General features: G+C 38.9%; 1 protein-coding gene across 4 annotated transcripts in view; it reads left to right on the forward strand.

Annotated features, from left to right (window-relative positions):
* The window catches only part of FGD4 (FYVE, RhoGEF and PH domain containing 4), a 235,764-nt gene that overhangs the window by 95,598 nt on the left and 114,640 nt on the right, over window positions 1-25,526 (forward strand). Inside the window, exon 1 of one of the 4 annotated variants that reach the window (XM_043440745.1) lies at window positions 24,269-24,452. The exons of the other annotated variants lie outside the window; for them this stretch is intronic. Coding sequence (XP_043296680.1) covers window positions 24,362-24,452 — 91 coding nt within the window. The 5' untranslated portion in view covers window positions 24,269-24,361. Of the gene's footprint in view, window positions 1-24,268; window positions 24,453-25,526 lie in introns of those variants that run through there. 4 annotated transcript variants of the gene reach the window in all.

The following is a 25,526-nucleotide window of genomic DNA, read 5'->3' on the forward strand; positions in this document are numbered from 1 at the left end:
GTGTATCCCGTTTGTACTACGTTTGGTGTGGGGCATTATCTCCATGTGGTTCCAGGAAAGGGAGCTGTAAGCTCTTCTGGAAGGAGCCTCCAGCATTACACACTTCTGTTGTATTGATTTTAAGCAGCCCAGTTATACCTGTACAGTTACATGTTGATGTTGAAAAAATGAAATAATTATTTTTTAATCTTTAAAAATTTAGTCAAAATTGTATTATGACTTCTGAAAGTGGCAAAAAGACAGTAATTTTAAATGTTTTCTCAGAGCGAATTGTACCAATACTCTTCTTGAAATACACCCATGGCCACAACGTGTTCAATGTCTTCTTCAAATACGAAAATGTCTCAGGTCAGGGACATTTGTAGGTTATGATTTTATTCATCATTATTCTGGCCCATGTGACTGGCTTAACATTACTAGCTCATGTTTTGTAATGTGATGTTTATGCAGTTAATTTTGCAATGCTTTTGCACAAGTTTCAAGGGCTTGAGCATGTGGAAACAATGTGACAGTGCTTTACCAGCAGGCATATAGGCATAGTGATAAAAGAAAGGGCAAAGCTTGGAAGATCCGCTTCTATTTCAAGGGCTTCCTTTGTTTTTCTGTTTGAACAGCCCCTTAAAATGTGTGGTGCATATTGTAAGCAGTAGAAGGAGATTTTGGTGCTAACAAATGGATGACTGACATTTTTCTGTGTGGCTAAGAGGTTGGTAGCTCAAACAAGGGACTTCTATATCCTTTGTAAGGCAGCATTGTATATACCCTTCCCCAAAACTGTGCCCTAAAACATAAAAGTGAAAAACAAAAGAGTGCTGTCTATACTCTGGATACTTCTTTTGTGTAAGTTTTCCTGTCATTTAAACCATAGTGCCAGGGATATGTGCGTCTAGCTGGGTCTGCCATTTTTATTTGATATGGGAAGGGGTTGCAAAGAGAGGATTTGCTAATGCAGCTTTAGTTCCTGTAATTGTGCTGTTCTGCTGTCATCTTGGACGTTCATGTCAGTGGGTCAGTGGCTGCCCAGAGAGCTAGAACAGGTCATTGCTAACAGGCCTTACTTTGATTTTCTTTTTCTGATTGTAGAATAAAATTAGATAACCTTGTACTGGTCAAGGACTCATGTTCTTACTTCAGGTTTTCAAGCCTGACTGCTAATTATGGGTTCTTGGTATTTATTGTTGTTGACTTATTGTAGTTAAAATTCTTACCTTCTTTTGTGCTTACTGGGCTATTTACATTGTATTATTCTTATTATTCTCGAGTTTTTTAATATGCAAAATCAGATCAGGTACATACTACCTCTATAAAGCATCTTTTTCACTAACAATAGACATGTATCTGCCTGAAAATTTCCTTAGCAGCATCTGTAAAAAATTGTAAGTGACTGTTGTATTATTTGGATGAAATTTTCACTCATGAAAATAGTTGTTCATAAGCAATATAAGTTTTGAGAGGAAATGAGATAATTTAAAAGCATGTGCATTTAGGCTGTTTGTGTTACCTTAATTACCTTGTATCTTAGAAACCTGAAAAGGCCTGTGAGTGAATGGGTATGAAGTACTAAAGTATTCTGCATGCCTGGGATGTGATTGTTCAAGCAGTGGAAGTGAACTGGACAAATCAGTACACTTCTCAAGTTCCCTAAGTATTCTTGAATTTCCTTACTATTATGATTGTTACTGAGTTAAAGTTGTAAGATTGTGTTTTTTTTTTTAAGGGGTATTTATGCAGAATGTATCCCAGCATTTATAGGTATTGGCAGGCATTTATTTGTTTTCACTTATAAACATGTTTATTAATATGTTTCTTGGCTAAATTTTTCTGAGTAATAAACAATAAAGCCACAGGGTATTCAAAAACTGTTGAAAAACTTTGGTCCATCAGCCACTGACAAGAAGCCCAGGGTTATACTTTCTAAAATTGGTGAAGAGGAGTGGGCAGTGGGATAGTCCCTGACACTTGTGATTCCTAGTAGGGTGCCTGGGGGACAGGAGTGCACAGTCCCATGATGTGTAGTTCCCTTAAGGGAATGTGGCTTTTGGATCTGGTATTGCTCGTGGTGAGATGTTCACTTCCATTCACAAACATTGTCGGTGGTGACACCTACCACCATGTCCACAGTCTTGTGGAAACAAGTTGAAAAATTCAGGTCAGCTGTGAAGCATTGCTTCCTGGTTCTCACTCTCCTTGTCTCTGAAGGTGGAGGGAGGTGCTAGATTCAGTGCTTTCTGACCTTTCTTCCAACTTCTCAATGGCATGAGGCTTTTCAGTCTCCTTCAATACAACTTAAGATTTTACTAAATGGAAGATTTAACATTCAGTTCAGTTCAGTTCAGTCACTCAGTTGTGTCCGACTCTTTGCGACCCCATGAATTGCAGCATGCCAGGCCTCCCTGTCCATCACCAACTCCCGGAGTTTACCCAAACTCATGTCCATTGAGTTAGTGATGCCATCCAGCCATCTCATCCTCTGTCGTCCCCTTCTCCTTCTGCCCCCAATCCTTCCCAGCATCAGGGTCTTTTCCAATGAGTCAACTCTTTGCATCAGGTGGCCAAAGTATTGGAGTTTCAGCTTCAACATCAGTTCTTCCAGTGAACACCCAGGACTGATCTACTTTAGAATGGACTGATTGGATCTCCTTGCAGTCCAAGGGACCCTCACGAGTCTTCTCCAACACCACAATTCAAAAGCCTCAATTTTTCAGCACTCATTTTTCTTCACAGTCCAACTCTCACATCCATACATGACCACTGGAAAAACCATAGCCTTGACTAGACGGACCATTGTTGGGAAAGTAATGTCTGCTTTTTAATATGCTGTCTCGGTTGGTCATAACTTTCCTTCCAAGGAGTAAGCGTCTTAATTTAATGGCTGCAGTCACCATCTGCAGTGATTTTGGAGCCCCCCCAAATAGTCTGACATTGTTTCCACTGTTTCCCCATCTATCTGCCATGAAGTGATGGGACCAGATGCCATGATCTTAGTTTTCTGAATGTTGAGCTGTAAGCCAACTTTTTCACTCTCCTCTTTCACTTTTTTCAAGAGGCTTTTTAGTTCCTTTTCACTTTCTCCCATAAGGGTGGTGTCATCTCCATTTCTGAGGTTATTGATATTTCTCCCGGCAGTCTTGATTCCAGCTTGTGCTTCATCCAGCCCAACATTTCTCATGATGTACTCTGCATATAAGTTAAATAAGCAGGGTGACAATATACAGCCTTGGTGTACTCCTTTTCCTACTTGGAACCAGTCTGTTGTTCCATGTCCAGTTCCAACTGCTGCTTCCTGACCTGCATACAGGTTTCTCAAGAGGCAGGTCAGGTGACCACCTGGTATTCCCATCTCTTTCAGAATTTTCCACAGTTTATTGTGATCCACACAGTCAAAGGCTTTGGCATAGTCAATAAAGCAGAAATAGATGTTTTTCTGGAACTCTCTTGCTTTTTCGATGATCCAGCAGATGTTGGCAATTTGATCTCTGGTTCCTCTGCCTTTTCTGAAACCAGTTTGAACGTCTGGAAGTTCATGGTTCACGTATTGCTGAAGCCTGACTTGGAGAAATTTGAGCATTACTTCACTAGCATGTGAGATGAGTGCAGTTGTGCAATAGTTTGAGCATTCTTGGGCATTGCCTTTCTTTGGGATTGGAATGAAAACTGATCTTTTCCAGTCCTGTGGCCGCTGCTGAGTTTTCCAAATTTGCTGGCATATTGAGTGCAGTTCTTTCACAGCATCATCTTTCAGGATTTCAAATCATTCAGCTGGAATTCCATCACCTCCACTATGTTTGTTGGTAGTGATGCTTTCCAAGGCCCACTTGACTTCACATTCTAGGATGTCTGTCTCTAGGTGAGTGATCATACCATCGTGATTATCTGGGTCGTGAAGATCTTTTTTGTACAGTTCTTTTGTGTATTCTTGCCGCCTCTTAATATCTTCTGCTTCTGTTAGGTACATACCATTTCTGTCCTTTATCCTGTAAATATAGATGTAAATATGTATTATAAATGTATAAATATGAAATATAAATATAAATGTCCTGTAAATATGCAAAACAACCCTTATTCAGAGTTATTTCTTATAAAGGTATTATTATATAGATAAAACATTGGAAACTGAATAAAGTACCTGGAGTGATTCAGATCCATAGCAACCTGAGTAGACAGCATCTCAGTCCACCACTAGTGCAGTACAGTCAAGTCTTTCTGCCTCTTTGACACTTTATGCTGGGAGGCTGCCTCACAACTATTTCAACAAGTAGACCAAAGAGCTCATAAACATCAGTTAAATTCTTACATTTTTCTTATTACCACATTCAGTCTCACTTCTAAATTGACTCTGTCTTTTGGTTTTGAGATACTGATGTATAATCCATTTTTGCTGTTAACTGGTCTTGGCCATGATGGTCCATTTGGCCCTTGGACAGACAATGGAGCCCTAGGGATTTGAAGGGAAGAAGAACCTGCTCATGCTGTCATCGCTGGTGCTGCTTTGTTGTCATGTTCCTGGTAATATTGAAGCCATTTGCATAAAAATGTGACTTTTTAAAATAGATGTACTGAAAATTGCCCTTCTTTTGCCCTCTCCCACAATTCCATATTGCCATGGTTTCAAGAAGTGCTTAGAATGAGTTGTTAACATTGTGCTCAGTACAGTTTTGCATTGCTGTGTTAGATATAGAGCTACAGGGTGTGATGCCTATAAAATGTGCACATTTTGGGTGAGATGTAAACTCAAAGGTGGTTGTGTTTGGCAGGATTTTTCTTCCTGTGAGTGTGCCATATATTTGATTATCATCAGTTTCTTCTGAGATATTTCTTCTGTTTTTATAACTGCTTCTATGCTTCTGTAAAATAAAAAGGCAAACTTTCTCTACATTGGCAGTGCATGGGTCTCCGTAGGCAGAAGCAGATCCTTGGAACAGCTCTGTGTAATGTACTCATGCCTTTCTCGTACAGTTGTCGCCACTTAAAGCCCAGTGATGACTTGATGGAGTTGTACGGGAGTATCTAGGGATACCTTATCTGAAGAAACTTCCATGGTTTTACAGATAACCCTAATCTATGGGGGCTGCATTATTCTTTTGTAATAAAGGTGTTGAGTTACCGACTTCCCCTGTAAGTAGTTCTTTCCTTCTTCCCTGTCTGCTTAATTCCTGTGTTGTTTTTAAATTTTTGCCAATTTCCTGGCCCTGACCCCAGATTCATGAATTACGAGGCAAGATGTATTTCCATAAGGCAAGCAGATGAAATCTTTTAGAATTTTTAGATCCCTATTATACATTGCTAGATGTTTATTTTCACATAATTTAAAGATTGGATCAGTCAGAAGAATCTGAGGCCCGTAAGATTTAAGCAGCCTGTCCAGGGTCACAGAATTTGAGTTGCAAAAACAGCTAATGTTGACTATCGCGTATTGAGTACAAAGATACGGGCAAAGCCAACTTACTTCCTACATTGTTACCTTCATGAGGAACAGAACATTGGGGTATCACCCTAAAGTCTCACAGATACAATTTTCAATGTGCCCAAAGAGGGGTAACTTTGAAAGATAATTCCCTTAATAATCAAGGTCATAAGAAATATATATTTTTGTAAATGCCTAAAGGTTAAAAAAAAAAAAGTAGCTGCCAGGTCAACTAGATGTTTGTATTTCTTAGTTTGCAGATTCTTGCCCTTGTATCTGTGTTTATAGTCGTAAAATCATGATCAGGATGTTGCTTGGTGATTTTGGAGCCCAGAGTGGGTGGGGGTGGAGCACTGAGGAAGGACAGCCTGAAGGACAAATACCATTCCATTCTAAGGCACAGTTGTCACCTGGTTAGTATATTTCTGTTCCGAGTTAATGCACTTTCTTCTGTGGACATTGGTGGAGACATAAAACCTGTTTGCTTATCTGGCCTCCTTTTGCTCTGTTGTGCTTACCCCACCCACCTGCTTCACCTTGTTCAGGACCCCCCTACTGTCCACTGAGACATTGCTTCTTTGGCTGTGTTACTGTTATCATTCATTTATCACATATTTATTGAACGTTTACTCTGTGCTGGGCAATGTTGCAGGTGTGGAGGACAGGGCATGGAACACAATGGTCAGGTTCGTTGGTGAACTTATGTAATAGAGAGGGAGACAGATAATACACAGTTAAAAAAAATAAATGAACAGTGTAATTTTGAATAGTGATGAGTATGTGAAGACAAAATGTAATGTGTTAGGGGATTTTAGGGCAAAATTTTATGTTGAGTTATCAAGAAATTAGGGGAGATCTCATATAAGCTGAGTCACAAATGATAAGCCACCAGGTTGATCCAGGAAAGCTAGGAATGTGTTGTTATCCCCACTTTATTCCCGTGGAAATTGAGGAAAGCCTGTCATAAGGACCATTCCTTGTTCACCTGGTGCTGCAAAACCATACCACTTGTCTTTTCTTTCAGGACTTAATGTTGACTATATGCTCTTTTCCAAAGTCAGAATTTAATGGGATAGCATGGGAAGTAGTGTCTACTTCAGGGCTAAGAGCACAAGCAGACCTACATTAGCCCCATCTCACATACTGTCTACTCTGGAGGTCTCTAGGCAAGTTACTTAAACCAGTCTCCCCATTTTTTAGAACTTCTGGAGTTATTGTGGATATTAAAAGAGTTAATATTAAAAAACCATTCGGTTCTCTGAGGGGCTTCAGTAATAATCCCATGAATATTAAAATAATTTTCTATGGTTGGCAGTGAGAACCTGGGAGTACTATTAGCCTTCTCTCTATAGGATAATTTTTCTTTGATCTCTTCCACTCCCTCTCTCATCCCTCACATTCATTTATTTTAACAAATGCTTTAAAAAACTCACTTTATTGAGGCATAATTGACATACAAAAAGCTGTACATACTTAATGTGTGTAACTTCAAGAGCTTTGAAGATAAGTATACACTTATAAGGGGCTTCCCAGGTGGCACTAGAGACAAAGAACCCACCTGAGTGCAGGTGATGTAAGAGACATTAGTTCGACCCCTGGGTTGGGAAGATCTCCTGGAGAAGGGTATGACAACCCACTCCAGTACCATTGCCTGGAGAGTCCCATGGACAGAGGAGCCTGGCAGGCTGCAGTCCATTGGGTCACAAAGAGTCAAACACAACTGAAGTGACTTAGCACCTGTGCACGTGTACACGTGTGAAACCATCACTGCAATCTATGCCATAAATGTATTCATCACTTCCAAAAGAAGACTTTTTGCACATCCACCTGCCCTTGCTAGATTCTGCATAAAGAACATGATTAGACATGTTCTCACAGGTCTGTGCTCACCTGGTACTCGACTAACAATCTGTTAACCTGTCAGTTGCATTCAATATGATTGGTGACACAGTGCAGGACCGGTGTGGGAGACAGAGGAACAGGTGGTTGACTGTACAGGTAGCATGGGCTTGGAATCCTAGTCTGCGGCAGCAAATGCAGGGAGGTGTGCTGGTAGCTGAGTGTAGAATTTGAGCTAAGTAAGGTAGGACAGGATTTGAGAATGGAAAGCTTGGTTTGCATAGAAGTTTTTACTGTATCCTATAAAGAATGAGGAACCTTTGAATAGTTTTAAACATCTGAGGAATAAATCTTCAGTTTTGTCATCTAAAAAGATAACTGATAGTTAAAATGATGAAAACATTGGAGTGAACTACTTCCAAGGCAGGCTGAGTTCTTCCTTTTCTCATCTTCATCTTCATCCATACCAGGCAGGATTTTTCTTATGCTGTCATTACCACCACAACATAATTGTCATATTTATTCTTGATATTTAGATTTTAAAGTCAGCACATTAAGTAAAACTCACATAGAGTCCAAAAAGTCCTTGAGAATTCCTTTAGGAGGGCATAACTTTGGAGATCAACTCTCTCGTTAAGTCCAGTCCAGCATGTGTTTTTTTTTTCCCCTAGGGTTGGAATAGATTGCTGCTGTTTTGCTTGGGCACCAGATGAAATAATTCCTTTTGTACTTAGGGGTCATGCTGTATGCAGTAAGAGGGAGCAGCAGGCTCATGATCTCTCAGTCTGACTCCCGCAACAGAAACCATGAGCATTGTTGCCTTTAACTATTGCGCCTGTGTTTGTGTGCTTTCTGATAGAGGTGTTTTATATTTGCAAAACATATATAGTTCAGTTCAAGCCAGTTTAAATGCACTTACGATACAACTGCTGTAACTGCAGTACCAATTTCTTGTGTTTTCTATATGTCTGACCATGCAGAATACATTTATCATCTCATTTAACCTTTATTAAACATTTGAAATAACTGGAATTTATCCTTATTGAATAAGGATAAATGTTCCTGTTAGATACATACTATTTTCAAGTTCACTAATAATTAAATGATGAACTGGGATTAAAACCTTGATATGTTCTACTTCACTCCTATAATCTTAGCTATTATGCTCAGTTTCAATTAGAAAGCCATTGCATTAACCTAGACAGAAAAATATAACAAATGTTATGATAGCAGTGGTGTAGAAACAAGATTCCAAAGAGATAAAGGGAGAGAATAAATGACTCCTGTGTTTAAGAAGATCTTAAATAGTTATCTAGGAACATGAACAGATATTTAATAAAGGAAGAAATACAAATGCCTAATACCTGAAGAAAAAAAGTTTTGTATAGATACATCCCAGGTGACCCAGTGGGTGAAGAATCCACCTGCAATGCAGGAGACACAGGAGATGTAGGTTTGATCACTGGTTTGGGAAGAGTCCCTGGAAGAGGAAATGACTCTTTAATTCCTCTTCACTTTCTGCCATTAGAATGGTATCTGCATATCCAAGGTTGATGATATTTCTCCCAGCAATCTTGATTCCAGTTTGTGATTCATCCAGCCTGACATTTCACATTGGGTACTGTGCATATAGGGCTTCCTCAGTGGCTCAGCCATAAAGAATCTGCCTGCAATGAAGAGATGAAGGTTCGATTCCTAGGTGGGAAAGATCCCCTTGAAGAGGGCATGGCAACCCCCTCCAGTATCCTTGCCTGGAGACTCCCATGGACAGAGGTGCTTGAAAGGCTACAGCCCATAGGGTCACAAAGAGTTGGACAAGACTAAAGCGACTGAGCACTCATGCAGTCTGCATAAGTTAAGTAAACAGGGTGACAATATACAGCCTTGACGTACTCCTTTCCTGGTTTGGAACCAGTCCATTGTTCTATGTCTGGTTCTGACTGTTGCTTCTTGACCTGCATGCAGGTTTCTCAGGAGGCAGGTACGGTGGTTTGGTATTCCCATCCCTTTAAGAATTTTCCATACTTCGTTGTGATCCACACAGTCAAAGGCTTTACTGTAGTCAGTGAAGCAGTAGATGATTTTTCTGGAATTTTCTTGCTTTTTCTATGATCCAGTGGACATTGGCAATTTGATCTCTGGTTCCTCTGCCTTTTATAAATCCAGCTTGTACATCTGGAAGTTCTCAGTTCACATACTGTTGAAGCCTAGCTTGAAGGATTTTTACCATTACCTTGCACATAATATTGCAAGATTTTTTAGATGCCATCCTGGTTAATAAAGGTAATCTATTGTAAGCATATATGCTTGCTTACATTGATGCATGCCATAACTACAAATTATGTAAACTATAAAGTGATATTTTAGTATGAACTCTTACATTTAAAATATAATAATGTTTATCTTAATAGAAAAAAATTTCATTTGAAATTCCAGGAGAGTTATTAGACAATTCTAGTAGAAAGTTTTAGGTATACCAAAACTTTAATCCATTATTTAAATGAAAAAAATAATAGGAAACTTATCACTTTAATTTGAGATGATAATTTATCTAATGAATACAGATCTGTGACATAATATTGGGACCTTTATTATATAATACTATGAGGGGCCTGGAAATTACCCTAATTTATATTGGACAAGTTCAAGTCAGTATTTTTTAGTGAGTAGCCCAAAAATTACTTAAATGCTTAATAAAGCTTTTTTATTAATTCATTCAAATAAACACATATTGTGTGGCCCCAAAGTACTCTGAGCTGACCTTATCTTGGGGGAAGGACTATATTTATAAAAATAATTATTAAGCTATTAGGTTTTTTCTAATTTCCTTCTTTTCCAAATAACATTATACAGTCATTTTTATGTGTATACTTTGTTTAGGATACTCACCCCAAATGGGAAAGGTAGATAATGTGAAGTTTTCTGGTATTTGATATGCATTACTATTTTGCCTTCTCAATGCCTGTTTCACTTTCAGTTCAGTTCAGTCACTCAGTCGTGTCCGACTCTTTGTGACCCCATGGACTGCAACACGCCAGGCCTGCCGGTCCATCACCAACTCCCAGAGTTTACCCAAACTCATGTCCATTGATTCAGTGATGCCATCCAACCATCTCACCCTCTGTTGTCCCCTTCTCCTCCTGCCCTCAATCTTTCCCAGCATCAGGGTCTTTTCCAATGAGTCAGCTCTTCACACGAGGTGGCCAAAGTATTGGAGTTTCAGCTTCAACATCAGTCCTTCCAATGAACACCCAGGACTGATCTTCTTTAAGGTGGATTGGTTGGATCTCCTTGCTGTCCTAGGGACCCTCCAGAGTCTTATTAAACACCACAGTTCAAAAGCATCAATTCTTCGGTGCTCGGCTTTCTTTTTTTTCTTTCTTTTTTTTTTTGGTGCTGGGCTTTCTTTCCAGTCCAACTCTCACATCCATACGTGACTACTAGAAAAACCACAGCCTTGACTAGATGGACCTTTGTTGGCAAAGTAATGTCTCTGCTTTTGAATATGCTGTCTAGGTTGGTCATAACTTTCCCTCCAAGGAGTAAGCGTCTTTTAATTTCATGGCTCCCACTCCTGGGCATACACACCGAGGAAACCAGATCTGAAAGAGACACATGTACCCCAGTGTTCATCGCAGCACTGTTTATAATAGCCAGGACATGGAAGCAACCTAGATGCCCATCAGCAGACAAATGAATAAGGAAGCTGTGGTACATACACGCTATGGAATATTACTCAGCCATTAAAAAGATTTCATTTGAATCAGTTCTAATGAGATGGATGAAACTGGTGCCCATTATACAGAGTGAAGTAAGCCAGAAAGATAAAGACCAATACAGTATACTAATGCATATTTCAGGAATTTAAAAAGATGGTAACAATAACCCTATATGCAAAATAGAAAAAGAGACACAGATGTACAGAACAGACTTTTGGACTCTGTGGGAGAAGGCGAGGGTGGGATGTTCAGAGAGAACAGCATTGAAACAAGTATACTATTTATGGTGAAACAGATCACCAGCCCAGGTTGGATGCATGAGACAAGTGCTCGAGCCTGGTGCACTGGGAAGACCCAGAGGGATCGGGCAGAGAGGGAGGTGGGAGGGGGGATCGGGATGGGGAATACATGTAAATCCATGGCTGATTCATGTCAATGTATGACAATAACCACTACAATACTGTAAAGTAATTAGCCTCCAACTAATAAAAATAAATGGAAAAAAAAATTTCATGGCTGCAATCACCATCTGCAGTGATTTTGGAGCCTAAAAAAATAAAGTCTGCCACTGTTTCCACTGTTTCCCCATCTATTTGCCATGAAATGATGGGACCAGATGCCATAATCTTAGTTCTCTGAATGTTGAGCTCTAAACCAACTTTTTCACTCTCCTCTTTCACTTTCCTCAAGAGGCTCTTTAGTATTTCTTCACTTTCTGTTATAAGGGTGGTGTCATCTAGATATCTGAGGTTATTGATATTTATCCCAGCAATCTTGATTCCAGCTTGTGCTTCATCCAGCCCAACATTTCTCATGATGTACTCCACATATAAGTTGCAATATACAGCCTTGACGTACTCCTTTTCCTATTTGGAACTAGTCTGTTGTTCCATGTCCAGTTCTAACTGTTGCTTCCTGACCTGCATACAGGTTTCTCAAGAGGTAGGTCAGGTGACCACCTGGTATTCCCATCTCTTTCAGAATTTTCCACAGTTTATTGTGATCCACACAGTCAAAGGCTTTGGCATAGTCAATAAAGCAGAAATAAATGTTTTTCTGAAACTCTCTTACTTTTTCGATGATCTAGCGGATGTTCTCAATTTGATCTCTAGTTCCTCTGCCTTTTGTAAAACCTGCTCAAACATCTGAAAGTTCACAGTTTACGTATTGCTGAAGCCTGGCTTGGAGAATTTTGAGTATTACTTGGCTAGCGTGTGACATGAGTGCAATTGTGTGGTAGGTTGAGCATTCTTTGGCATTGCCTTTCTTTGGGATTGGAATGAAAACTGACCTTTTCCAGTTCTGTGGCCACTGCTGAATTTTCTAAATTTTCTGGCATATTGAGTACAGCACTGTCACAGCATCATCTTTTAGGATTTGAAATAGCTCAACTGGAATTCCATCACCTCCACTAGCTTTGTTTGTAGTGATGCTTCTTAAGGCCCACTTGAATTCACATTCTAGGATGTCTGGCTCTAGGTGAGTGATCACACCATCGTGATTATCTGGGTTGTGAAGATCTTTGTACAATTCTTCTGTGTATTCATCCCACCTCTTCTTAATATCTTCTGCTTCTGTTAGGTCCATACCATTTCTGTCCTTTATTGAGCCCATCTTTGCATGAAATGTTCCCTTGGTATCTCTAATTTTCTTGAAGAGATCTGTAGTCTTTCCCATTCTACTATGTTCCTCTATTTCTTTGCACGGGTCATTGAGGAAGGGTTTCTTATCTCTCCTTGCTATTCTTTGGAACTCTGCGTTCAAATGGGTATATCTTGCCTTTTCTTCTTTGCCTTTTGCTTCTCTTCTTTTCACAGCTATTTATAAGGCCTCCTCAGATAGCCATTTTGCTTTTTTCCATGTTTTTTTCTTCGGGGTTGTCACGAACCTCCATCCATAGTTCATCATGCACTCTATCAGATCTAGTCCCTTATATCTATTTCTCACTTCTACTGTATAATTGTAAGGGATTTGATTTAGGTCATACCTGAATGGTCTAGTGGTTTTCCCCACTTTCTTCAATTTCGGTCTCAATTTGGCAATAAGGAATTCATGATCTGAGCCACAGTCAGCTCCTCGTCTTGTTTTTGGTGACTGTATAGAGCTTCTCCATCTTTGACTGAAAAGAATATAATCAATATGATTTCGGTGATGGCCATATGGTGCTGTCCATGTGTAGAGTCTTCTCTTGTGTTGTTGGAAGATGATGTTTGCTATGACCAGTGCGTTTTCTTGGCAAAACTCTATTAGCCTTTGTCTTGCTTCATTCTGTATTCCAAAGCCAAATTTGCCTGTTAATTCCAGGTATTTCCTGACTTCCTACTTTTGCATTCCAGTTCCGTATAATGAAAATGACATCTTTTTTGGGTGTTAGTTCTAAGAGGTCTTGTAGGTCTTCATAGAACTGTTCAACTTCAGCTTATTCAGCATTTCTGTTCAAGACATAGACTTGGATTACCGTGATATTGAATGGTTTGACTTGGAAGCGAACAGAGACCATTCTCTGGTTTTTGAGGTTGCATCCAAGTACTGCATTTTGGACTCTTTGGTTGACTATGATGGCTACCCCATTTCTTCTAAGGGATTCTTGCCCACAGTAGTAGATATAATGGATATATGAGTTAAATTCACCCATTCCAGTCCATTTTAGTTCACTGATTTCTAAAATGTCAACGTTCACTCTTGCCATCTCCTGTTTGACCACTTCCAATTTACCTTGATTCATGGACCTAGCTTCCAGGTTCCTATGCAGTATTGCTCATTGCAACATCAGACCTTGCTTCTATCACCAGTCATATCCACAACTGGGTGTTGTTTTTGCTTTGCCTCTGTCCTTTCATCCTTTCTGGAGTTATTTCTCCACTGATCTCCAGTAGCGTATTGGACACCTACTAACCTGGGGAGTTCATCTTTCAGTGTCCTGTCCTTTTGCCTTTTCATACTGTTCATGGGGTTCTCAAGGCAAGAATACTGAAGTGGCTTGCCATTCCCTTTTGTAGTGGACCACATTTTGTCAGAACTCTCCACCAAGACCTAGCCATCTTGGGTGGCTCTACACAGCATGGCTTCGTTTCATTGAGTTAGACAAGGCTGTGGTCCTTGTGATCAGATTGGCAAGTTTTCTGTGATCGTGGTTTCAGTGTGTCTGCCCTCTGATGCCCTCTCTGAGCGCCTACGGTCTTACTGGGGTTTCTCTTACCTTGCACGTGGGGTATCTCTTCACAGCTTCTCCAGAAAAGGGCAGCCACTGCTCCTTACCTTGGACGTGGGGTATCTCCTCATGGCCTCTGCTCCTGACCTTGGACGTGGGATATCTCCTCTCGGCCGTTCGCCACTCCAGTACTTGAGATAACAATTTCTTTAGGATGGATCTTATAATTTAAAAGCATTTAACTCAGGGTAAAAAAAATTGTATTATTTAAATTTTTATCTTTTATTATGATGGCATTCTGTTTCAAATATCTCTTTACCAATATTATCCACAGTAACCTTTAGATGAAAATGGAATCATGGAATTTTCTTAATTTTTCATTATCATAATTGTTATCCTTAGAATCAAACTATAAGTGGGGTAGTCTTCATATCTAGACTGATGTAGAGAATGTGATTAAAATTTTGGAAAAATTCAGGTTAAAATTGTTCTGGAGATTTTTATTTTCCAAATTAGTGTATTTCCTTTTTTTTTTCTTAATACAGCTGTTTGACCTCTGAAAGCCCTTTTGCTCTCTTTTTTTAAATTTATTTTTGGCTGTACTGGGTCTTCGTTGCTGTGTGCGGGTTCTCTAGTTGTAGCAAGCAGGGCCTACTCTTCTTTGTGGTGAGCGAGCATCTCATTGCGATGGCTTCTCATATTGCAGAGCTCTGGAGCATATGGGCTTCAGGAGTTGCAGCTCTCAGTTTATAGAATGTGAGCTCAGCAGTTGCGGTGCAGCTTAGTTGCTCCGTGGCATGTAGGATTTTCCTGGAACAGGCATCCAACCTATTTCCCCTGTATTTGCAGGTAAATTCTTAACCACTGGCCCACCAGGGAAGTCATTATTTTAACATTGATACAGTACATTTATGTCAACATTATGACTTAATTTCAGGAATAACCTGAAGATTGAAGAGTTATTAGATGAAATGTATTTAACATCCCTGTGAAAAACTTCCTGTCTTCTAGAAATTTTCTTCTCAAAAGCAATTATCTATGAAACCATTTTGTGCCCTGAGGGTACAAAAAATGAATCATTGTAGTGTAGGAAGCAGATCCTAGAACTTGGAACATTTTGCCTAAGGGGTTGGACAAAAAAGCACTTTTTATTGGTTGCTCACCAAGTTGTATCTGACTCTTTGTGACCCCATGAACTATAGCACACCAAGCTCCTCTGTCCTTCACTGTCTCCTGGAGTTTGCTCAGATTCATGTCCATTAAGTCAGTGATGCTAGACTTACTCATGCACTTTCATTCAGTTTATGTGTTGAATACACCTAGTATTTCAGGTACAGGTGAGGAATTCTGAGGGAGAAGTGGGAGGTAGGCAGTGGCAAGTTTACTTGCCTGCTTTCTGCCCTGACATGTTAGGTACAAACATCTTTTGTACCACCCAGAGATTTGTAAGTTGTATGTTGTTGTTCAGTCACTCAGTCGTGTCTGATTTCTTTGTGACCCTATGGACCGCAGCATGCCAGGCTTCCCTGTCCTTTACCATCTCCTGCAGCTTGCTTAAACTCATGTTCACTGAGTTGGTGATGCCATCCAACTATCTCGTCCTGTTTCATCCCCTTCTCCTCCTGCCTTCAGTCTTTTCCAGCATCTGGGTCTTTTCTAATGAGTCGACTCTTCACATAAAGTGGCCAAAGTACTGGAGCTTCAGCTTTAGCATCAGTCCTTCCGATGAATATTCAGGGTTGATTTCCTTTAGGATTGACTGGCTGGATCTCCTTGCAGTCCAAGGGACTCTCAAAAGTCCTTCCCAACACCGCAGTTCAGAAGCATCAATTCTTTGGCATTCAGCCTTTTTTATGGTCCAACTCTCATATCTGTACATGACTACTGGCAAAACGATAGCTTTGACTATACGGACCTTTGTCAGCAAAGTAATGTCTCACTTTTTAACATGCTGTCTGGGTTAGTCTTAACTTTTCTTCCAAGGAGCAAACATCTTTTAATTTCATGGCTGCAGTCACCATCTGCAGTGATTTTGGAGCCCAATAAAATAAAGTCTTTCACTGTTTCCATTGTTTTCCCATCTATTTGCCATTAAGTGATGGTATCAGATGCCATGAACTTAGTTTTTTTGAATGTTAAGTTTTATGCATGGCATAGTACTTAAATGAGTTGTCAAACCAAAGACAGTGTCTTTTTCTTTTAACAAAAAACACAAATGTTCCCTGTTTACTAGCCCTTGATGTAAAGAGAGGTAGCCAAGGGGACTTCCCTTGTGGCTTAGTGGTAAGGAATCCCTTTGCCAATGTAGGAGAAATGGGTTCGATCCCTGATCCAGGAAGATCCCACACGCAAGGGAGCAGCTAAGCCCATATGCCACAACTCTTGAAGTGTTCTAGAGCTGTGAAGATGCAACTACTGAGCCCATGTACCGCAACTACTGAAGCCTGCATTCCTAGAGCCCGTGCTCTGCAACAAGAGAAGCCTTTTCAATGAGAAGCCCGCACAGCACAACTGGAGCAGCTCCCGCTTGTCTCAGCTAGAGGGAAGCCTGCAGAGCAGCAAAGACGCAGCCCGCCAGAAATAAAGTTATTTTTAAAAGGAGAGAAGTAGACACAGCGTGTATTTTGCAGGTTCTTATCTAGTAGATATATTTGAAGAAATAAATACGTTCCTTTTTCAGGTAAAGGTGATATTTGAATCAGTGAGAAAGTAACTGCAGTCAGCAGAGAAAAAGTGCTCTATGGACAGAAAGTTTTTTAAATGATTGGAAATGTTTCCATTACTGTCATTTTACCACCAAAAATGACATATATCTTTTCCTTTTAAGTGTTAAGAAAATACAACACCCTCTTACACCCAAACTTAAGTATGGTTTTCAGTTTTTTTGGAGCATACTTGATTTACAATGTTGTCTTTGTTTCAGGTATACAGCAAAGTGAATCAGTGACTCATATACATCTATCTACTCTCTCTTTTTTTCTTTTTTTTTTTGTGTATCCTTTTCCCATATAGGCCATTCCAGAGTATTGAGTAGAGTTCCTTATGCTATACAGTAGGTTCTTAATATCTATATCATATATAGTAGTATGTAGTAAATTCAGGTCTTTTTAAAAATCTTCTTTAAATTTTTTGTAAGTAGTTTTAAGATATTAGACCAAATTAAAGAAAAAATGCAACAGCTTTCAAGACATCTAGGAAGATGGACGTTTACTAGAAGAATTTCAAGGAAATCCTTTCCATAATTGGTAGATAAGATTGAGAAATATATATCATGATTTTGTAAGTGTAGCCAGAGATATACTTCTTCCCTGTAGAATAGCAAATCTCAGCTATGGCAATCATTAAAACCATGTACAGAAGTAAATTGACTTAGTTCCACTCTTTCAAATGTCTGTATCATGAAATATTTAACCAAGATATTTCTAAAAAACAAAGCAGATTGAATCACATTGTTTTTTTAAAACGGTATTCTATCTTTGTTGTTGTTTGGTTGCTAAGTCGTTTTTGACTCTTTTTCGACCTCATGGATTGTAGCCCACCGTGCTCCTCTGTCCATGGGATCTTTCTGGGCAAGAAGAGCAGAGTGGGTTGCCTTTTACTTCTCCAGGGGATCTTCCTGGCCCAGGGATTGAACTCACATCTCCTGCATTGGCAGGTGGATTCTTTACCATTGAGCCACCTGGGAAGCCATTTTATCTTTACCTTATCCTATTTTAAGTTGTTTTTGTTTTATAGTATTCATATATTCAGTCACCATTTTGTTTGTCTGCTCTCTCTTTGACTTCTTAGAAGAGACCATTTAGTGAAGTTTTATTATGTTTGATGCAACATCCATAGGACCCATAATAGTGAATGAGACACTTATGGTCCTTGCTTTCCAGAAGCTTTGGCAGTAGTAGGGATGACAAATGCTGAGAAGTTATAAATGCTCAAAGGAAATCCAGAAGATAGTGAGATTAGTCATATGTGAAAACCTTAAGGTCACAGGAATTGAAAAGGGTAGTGTGGCTAAAGAAAAATGAGATTCCAGAAAAGTGATGATCAGCACTTTCTAAAAAAGATTCCTAAGTTCTTAGCAATGAACTGTATTGAATCCCATGTAAGGACTCAGTATTTCTTTGTAATTATTAATAAATGGGTTAAACAGTTTTAAAAGGGACCTCAAATCGATGGCTCCAAGTTTTCTTTGACTCACACAATGGTTTTTTGAATTTTAAAATTTAAATTTAAAAAATTATTCTCTAATTTGCCATACAGCTAATTCATACTGTTTTAAACCTGTATGCTTACCCATTTTCATTGTCTGCATGGATGCTGAATACACTCATCCCTGTTACCTTATGTCAAAGGTAAACATACTCCATGCTCCCTTAATAGTGGCTTGTTGACCATTATAAAGTAATTTATCTTGAGTTCTACTAGTCATTAATGTTCAAACTATTGTGCCTAAAAGACTATATGGATATTTTTTAGTTCTTAGTATAATACTTAAAATCTGTTTGAGCATTATTTGTAAAGTTCACAATATATAGATTGCTAGAATAATAATTTAAAAATTTCAACAAGTACATTTGTAATTTATCAAGTACCAATTCATCAGTTAAGGCCCATATGATGGAAATGGACCTTAAAATTTTTTTTTAATTAAAATGATAAGTTGCCTTTTTCTCCTTGGTCTTCTTTTCTGCCACCAAGACAGTAACTTAGAAAAGTTATTGAAAAGCTTATTGAAATCTAAATGTAAATTTTTCTTTCTTTCTTTGGAGTTTTCTTTATTCCTGTAATACAGAAGGTCCCTTACATACAAACTTTCAAGTTGCAAACTTTCAAAGATGCAGACATGCGCTTGCCTGTTTAATGCCTTGTTAGTTCATGTGTCTGGCGCACATCATCTCCTGCATGAACCCTCTGCAAGTGGTCGTGCTTCTGTGGACTTAAAAGTGCTTATATAGAGAACAGTAGTGAAGTGTCTTTATTTGAGGCCCGGGATGTCTGGAAGCAAGCTTAAAAGCAATGGTGATGTAGCTGGTACTACTGTACTTTTCAAGGTACTGTATGGTAAGATTGAAAATGTTTTATGTTTTCTTTATTTTTATGTATTTGTTTTTTTAATATATTATTTGTGTGAAAACTACTATAAACCTAGTACAGTACAGTAGTATGTAGCCAATTGTGTTATTTGGGTACCTGAGCTAATTTTGTTGGACTTAATGAACAAATCTTGGACTTAACAATGTGCTCCCGGAATGGAACTCGTTGTATGTAGGGGACTTACTGTACACTTCTGAGATTGCATCAGAAATTAAACTGCATGTTTTAATTGTGCCATATTATCGTGGGGTAAAAGGGAAGGAATAATAAGTAGAGTGGAAGATAAGATACTGGTTATATTTAGGGTTATATTTATTTTTTCTTTACATTGAGTTTGTCCTTTAGGAATATTTGGGCCAACACCGAAGGCCTAAGCAACAGCTGTTACCCCAGTAAGTAGTGCATTAGAGTCTTCGGGAAAGGAAGACAGTACTTAAATCTTGGTCAAAAAGAGAGTATGCTGTATGGCTCAGGAAACTCTGTATCAACCTAGAGGGGTGGGATGGGAAGGGAGATGAGAGGGAGGGTCAAAAGGGAGGGGATATATGTATACCTATGGCTGATTCATGTTGAGGTTCAACAGAAAACAACGAAATTCTGTAAAGCAATTATCCTTCAATTAAAAAATAAATTAAAATAAAAGAGAAATGAAAGCTCTCTCTCTCTTTACTCCCACGTTAGTAGCAAGTAACTGGCTGTATTTTATTTACCCTTTATCTGACCTGGCCAGGGCAAAGCCCAAGTTTTATTTTCTTAAAGCCTCAGAGGAGCCTTTTCTGGAAACTGCATGGCTATTTCAAAGTTGGGAAAAAAAAAAGTCGGTTTCTGTGGAAATTTATGAAGAGAAAACATTTTTCTTAACTTCCTTCTCAAAACCCATGATTGATGGAACATGGTTTGGGAGCATACTTTGAAAACAGAGTGGCAAGAGATGAGACTAGAAAGGTAAGCAAGGGCCAGTGCCTTGAGGCCTTATAAGGAGTTAGGATTTCATTCTCAATGCAGTAGGCAGCCATTGAGGATATCAGCTGACAAGTGAGAAATACTTCTGCAAGCCACAGTGAAATTTGTGAATCTGCTACGTGTTTCCTCACTTTAGAACTTGAAATAAGATCCTTTCCCTCTCTTTGGTGCCTAATGAAATCTTCATCCCTCAAGATAAAGTTTAAGCTTCCCTTCTCCAGTGAAGGAGAATGTTTAAGAAAGGTTGGTACTGGAATTAGATGTTTTAGTGGAGGAGTTGGAGCCCTTGACTGAATAGGTTGTCCAAGGTAGACACTGAAGAAAGGAAAGAATGCAGAGAAGCAGTACAGGCAGTAGAGAACATGAACAAGTAGACTGAGGAACAGCATATGTGTGTACATAAAATATACACAACATACAGTTTACCATTTTAGCCATTTTTAAGTGTACAGTTCTCTAGCATTAGTACATTCACAGTGTTTTACCACTGTCACCACCGTCCATGTCTAGAATTTCTGTTAGACATTATAAATTAGTAAATTTCAATTCAGGAAGCACAGGTTACATGGTAAAATTTTTGTTTTAGGTCATTTACATTAGAAATGGTAAGCTCTTGAAAATACTAGCAGGCTTTAATAAAAGGTAAACTAAGTTTAATATAGTGATAAAGCAAGTGGTTATGAAATACCTTGTGACTGGGAGAACTTTCTGACTTCCTTACTCAACAGAATTTGTGAAGAAATAACCACTCTACAAGGAGGAGAAGCATGATAGCAGGGTGTCAGCCCACTAAGTCTTTGTTGCTTCAGAGTCTTTAATACATAACTAAAGTGAATAACTGAGTTGGTTAGCATGGACTTTAGATATTTTTCAAGACTGATGTCAATGACAAATAATCTTACTAATTAACTAACAAACAGTAATTTGAAAGATCCTTTTAAATATATTGTTATAAACTTCATGTTCACAAATGGACATTGTGTGCGGAGCTAATTAGGTCACTTTTCAATTTTTCAATATTTTTTTAAAAAATCACAGGAAACAAATACAATGAACCAGTAACTATCTCTACTATTGATGACAAGAAAGGCAATAGATAATACCAAAAATCTTTATTTTTTTAAATTATTGGATAATTTATATACAGTAAAATTACCCTCTTCAGGGTACAGTTCTGAGTTTTGACAATGCATACAGTCATTTAACCAGCACAACAGTGCAGATATGAAACATTCCCATCACCTTTGACGATTCTGTTGTACCCTTTTGTACTCAATCAGTTCCTCCACCCTCCTGCAACCTTGGATCTAGTTTTTGTCTCTGTGTGCTTCAGTACTTTGGCCACCTGATGCGAAGAACTGACTCATTGGAAAAGACCCTGATGCTGGGAAAGATTGAGGGCGGGAGGAGAAGGGGATGGCAGAGGACGAGATGGTTGGATGGCATCACCGACTCAATGGACATGAGTTTGGGTAATGTCCGGGAGTTGGTGATGGACAGGGAGGCCTGGCATGCTGCAGTCCATGGGGTCGCAAAGAGTCGGACACGACTGAGTGACCGAACTGAACTGTGCTTGCCTTTTCCAGAATGTCATATGGAATCTTAAATGTGTGGCATTTATTTATTATTTTTGGCTTCACTGGGTCTCTGTTGCTGCCTATGGTCTTTCTCTAGTTGTGGGTGAGCAGGGCTTACTCTAAGTTGTGGTGTGTGGGCTTCTCATTGTGGAGGCTTCTCTTGTTGTGGAACATAGACTCAAGGCACCTGGGCTTCAGTAGTTGCAGCACATGGGCTTGGTAGTTGTGGCTCTTGGGTTCTAGAGCACGGGCTCAGTAGTTATGACCCACGGGTTTAGTTGCTCTGTGGCTTGTGAAATCTTGTGGACCAGGGATTGAACCCATGTCTTCTGTATTGGCAAGGGATTCTTATTCACAGTGCCACCGGGGAAGTCCTCTAGTGTTTTAAGTTGGCTTCCTTCTAACGCACATGCAAGTGTCCTTAGTTCATTTATTGAACTAAAGACAGATTTACCACAGTTTGCTTATCTCTTCACTGATTGAAGGTCAATTGTGTATTTTCCAGCTTTTGGTGGTTATGAATAAAGCCTCTGTAAACATTCATGTACATACGTGTTGCCGATTCACATTGATATATGGGAAAAACCATCATAATATTGTAAAGTAATTATCCTCCAATTAAAATAAATAAATTAAAATTTTTCATTTGCAAGTTTCTGTGAATGTAAGTATTCGTTTCACTTGGGTAAGTACCTAGGAGTGTCATTGCTGGGTCATATGGAAGTGCTGGTTTAACTTTATAAGAAACTGCCATGGCTACTAGTGAGTAGCTTAAATTTAGTCGCTAGTTTGTGGTGGATGCTGAATATAATTTCAGATTATCCATTGTGAACAATAAGAGTCAATGATATTTTGTTTAAAACTGTAATTATCACTTCCTAGCTGCAAATCATATTGTGGTTTTTACGGTATAGATTCAAACATGAATTTTATTATATCTTTATTGTGCAAAAGAGAATTGAATTTCTTAGAGGTTATTATTTTACTAGTGTTACTGGCCAAGATTTTTAACCTGTTAAACCTAGGTTTCTCTTCTGCAGAATGGTAATTTTTACTCCATACCTTACCTATATTATTTATCCCTTTTGCAGAAGAGCATTCTCTTTTGTAAAATATTGACAAATTATTATTACCTCACAGTGAGGATTTAATGAAATGCTGCATGGAAGGTGCTTACCAGAGCACCAGGCACAAAGTAAATGTTAGGTATAAAAACCGAAAAGGTGTTTGTTTGAAAACCAAACCTAAGATTATAGTTTAAATGTGGCTATCAAAATTCAGCAAGCACAAAATTGGTGCATTTTATGACAGGGAAACATTCTGATTTTTGCATTACTGAAATTTGCCAAGGCTAAGTGGTCTTTGGAGTCAAAAAATAAAGAGTTTTCCTGACACAGTGAATTTTAAACAGACAGGTGAAGTTTGTGAAGGACATAAAAGGCAAGCAGGTTTCTTCTCTTTTGACTCCTTTTCTCCATGTTGTAATTGTCTATTCATGCCTAATATGCAGATTTCTTTTGTTAAAAATTAAGTTGATAAGTCTACTTCCTGATGAGCCTTATCTGAGTGTGTAATACATAGTTCCCTCATACCACACCTTGAGTGTTTCCTACCTGCCCTGATATTAAGCATTTCCTAAGCAGGTGCAATTGAGTCAGAGCTTTAGGCTGCCATTGAGTATCAAGTCTCTGCCCCAGTGGTTCTCCAACTGTGATTCCTGTAGTGTAGTCCCAGACCAACAGTGTCAGCATCACCTGGGAGCTTGTTAGAAGTGCAGATTATGGGGTTGAATTCAACTCCTGAGATAGGATCAGGCAGTGTGTGTTTTAAAATTCCATCCAGATGATCTGGTGTGTGAGAACCACCGCATCTGGACACACTAAGGAGGGGTTTGGAAATGCTGCTTTCAACTGTGAGAGTGAGGTCTATAGCCTGTTACTTCATTGTGATTTTATACATATTTTAATTGACACTTTCTGATTTTTCAGGGCTATGAGAAATTTTGAAAGTACTGATAAATGATAAAAACTTATAAAGATATATAAAAATAAGTAAACAGTGCTCTGAAATCACATAAAACTTGGTTTCCTTAAGAAATTTATGAGTAGTAGTTACTCACCCTGCATCAAGGTCGTAAACTGTGCTAAAATAGAAAGTCTTCAGTGGCAAAATAGCATTTGAGATCTTTCAAAATGACATTTTAACGTCTTAAGCCTGTGAATCCTGAATCTGTAAACCTCTTTGGTCCAGAGTATGGACCCAGTTCAAGTGGAAACAAACTGTTTTCATGTTGGCTTTTTTAGAGCATTACTAATAGTTAAGGAATTAGTCAGTTTATAAACTGTCCTATTCCCAAGTGTATTTCTAGTACATTTGATGCTTCCATGAGCTTTCATTGTTGTTTACTGTAATAAACAGACATCTCTCCATCCTCATATACTTGGTCTCTTGAAAAACACTATAGCAACCCTCCTCTGGGGAGGAGTGGCATATTATGCATGAGGTTGTCTGTGAGCAGTGAGGTCTGAGAAGGTCCTGAAGTAAGAGTGCATCATCAGAGCTCCCAGCTGACCTGTGGCTGCGAGAGGCTTTAGAGCCAGGAGTGAGGTTTTATCACATGAACTTTAAAAGAGTAAAGCCAAATATTTTCTTATCAAACCAAAGTAGACTAATTTTCAGTATATATGAAATGATGTCCACTGATGACGGTAAGTAGTTTCATTTTCTAGTGTATCTTTTCTCTCTTTTTTTTTTCTCCCCCCAATTTATGTGGGTCATTTTACAATAGCATGCTTAAAGGGCATGAAAGTTGCAGTTTGGTTTAAGTTAAGAATAAGGTTCACATTATTTTTCAACTTTAACATTCAAATATGTACTCTATTTATGGTTTCTGCTTCTTCCAGGAGGCTGTTTCTGGGTTAGCAAAATACAAGTTTAATAGTTCTGTTTCTCTGACTCATTCTTACTAACATTAGAAATCTGAAAATTTAGTCACTGACGGGAGAATGCAGAGAAAGAAAACCAGTTTTCTCTTTTTTTCTTTCATTTCTGGTGTGAACAAAGCTAAGAAATATTTGCTACTAAACATTTTCAAGTACTACTGCACAGAATACTGTTCTGTTCAAGCAAACAAATCATCCACCATCCCAGTCTTCTTGTTTTAGCAAAGTTCAGAAGAGTGAATATTACCTGCTTTTCAATATGAGATAGCAAATAGAGACAGGCATGGATGCATTTTTGTTGTTGTTAGTGGTATTAAGCCATCGTTTTTCTCTTCCAATATTCTGGAGTGTATTAATGAAAAATTGATTCTTTCAAAGAGGAATGAAACTCTCTGTGGTAGAAATGTAATCATGTGACAGGAAATTTCTGCTAAAAATATTTTTTTAAAACTGAGATGGGTTTAATTCTGTGATGCTGTTTTCCCACTCTCTGCGTGCATCTGTTAACCTTCCTGAGGAATGTCTACACTGCTGTCTACACTGTTAAATAAAATGAACTGAACCTTAAAACAGGTAGTCTTCATAGTTTATCAGGATTCTTTTCCTCGCAGTGTCACTCTTTCCTTCTTTAGGCTTTGGGGGGTGGCGGGGGCGAGGGGTGGGAGTTGCCCTGAGTATGGAAGTCCAAGGGTGGGGCTGGTCACAGTTCTGCAGCCAGGAAGCTGAGGCTCCCTCCTGCAGCTGCACAGTCTTGGCTGGCTCTTTTCCTGGGTTCTAGTAGTTGCTAGAGATTGAGTAACCCACTTCACGTCTGCCTTGGCTCCCTCCATTATCCAGGAA

The sequence above is a fragment of the Cervus canadensis genome, chromosome 21 (assembly GCF_019320065.1).
Source record: "Cervus canadensis isolate Bull #8, Minnesota chromosome 21, ASM1932006v1, whole genome shotgun sequence".
In the NCBI taxonomy this organism is placed as follows: Eukaryota; Metazoa; Chordata; class Mammalia; order Artiodactyla; family Cervidae; genus Cervus; species Cervus canadensis.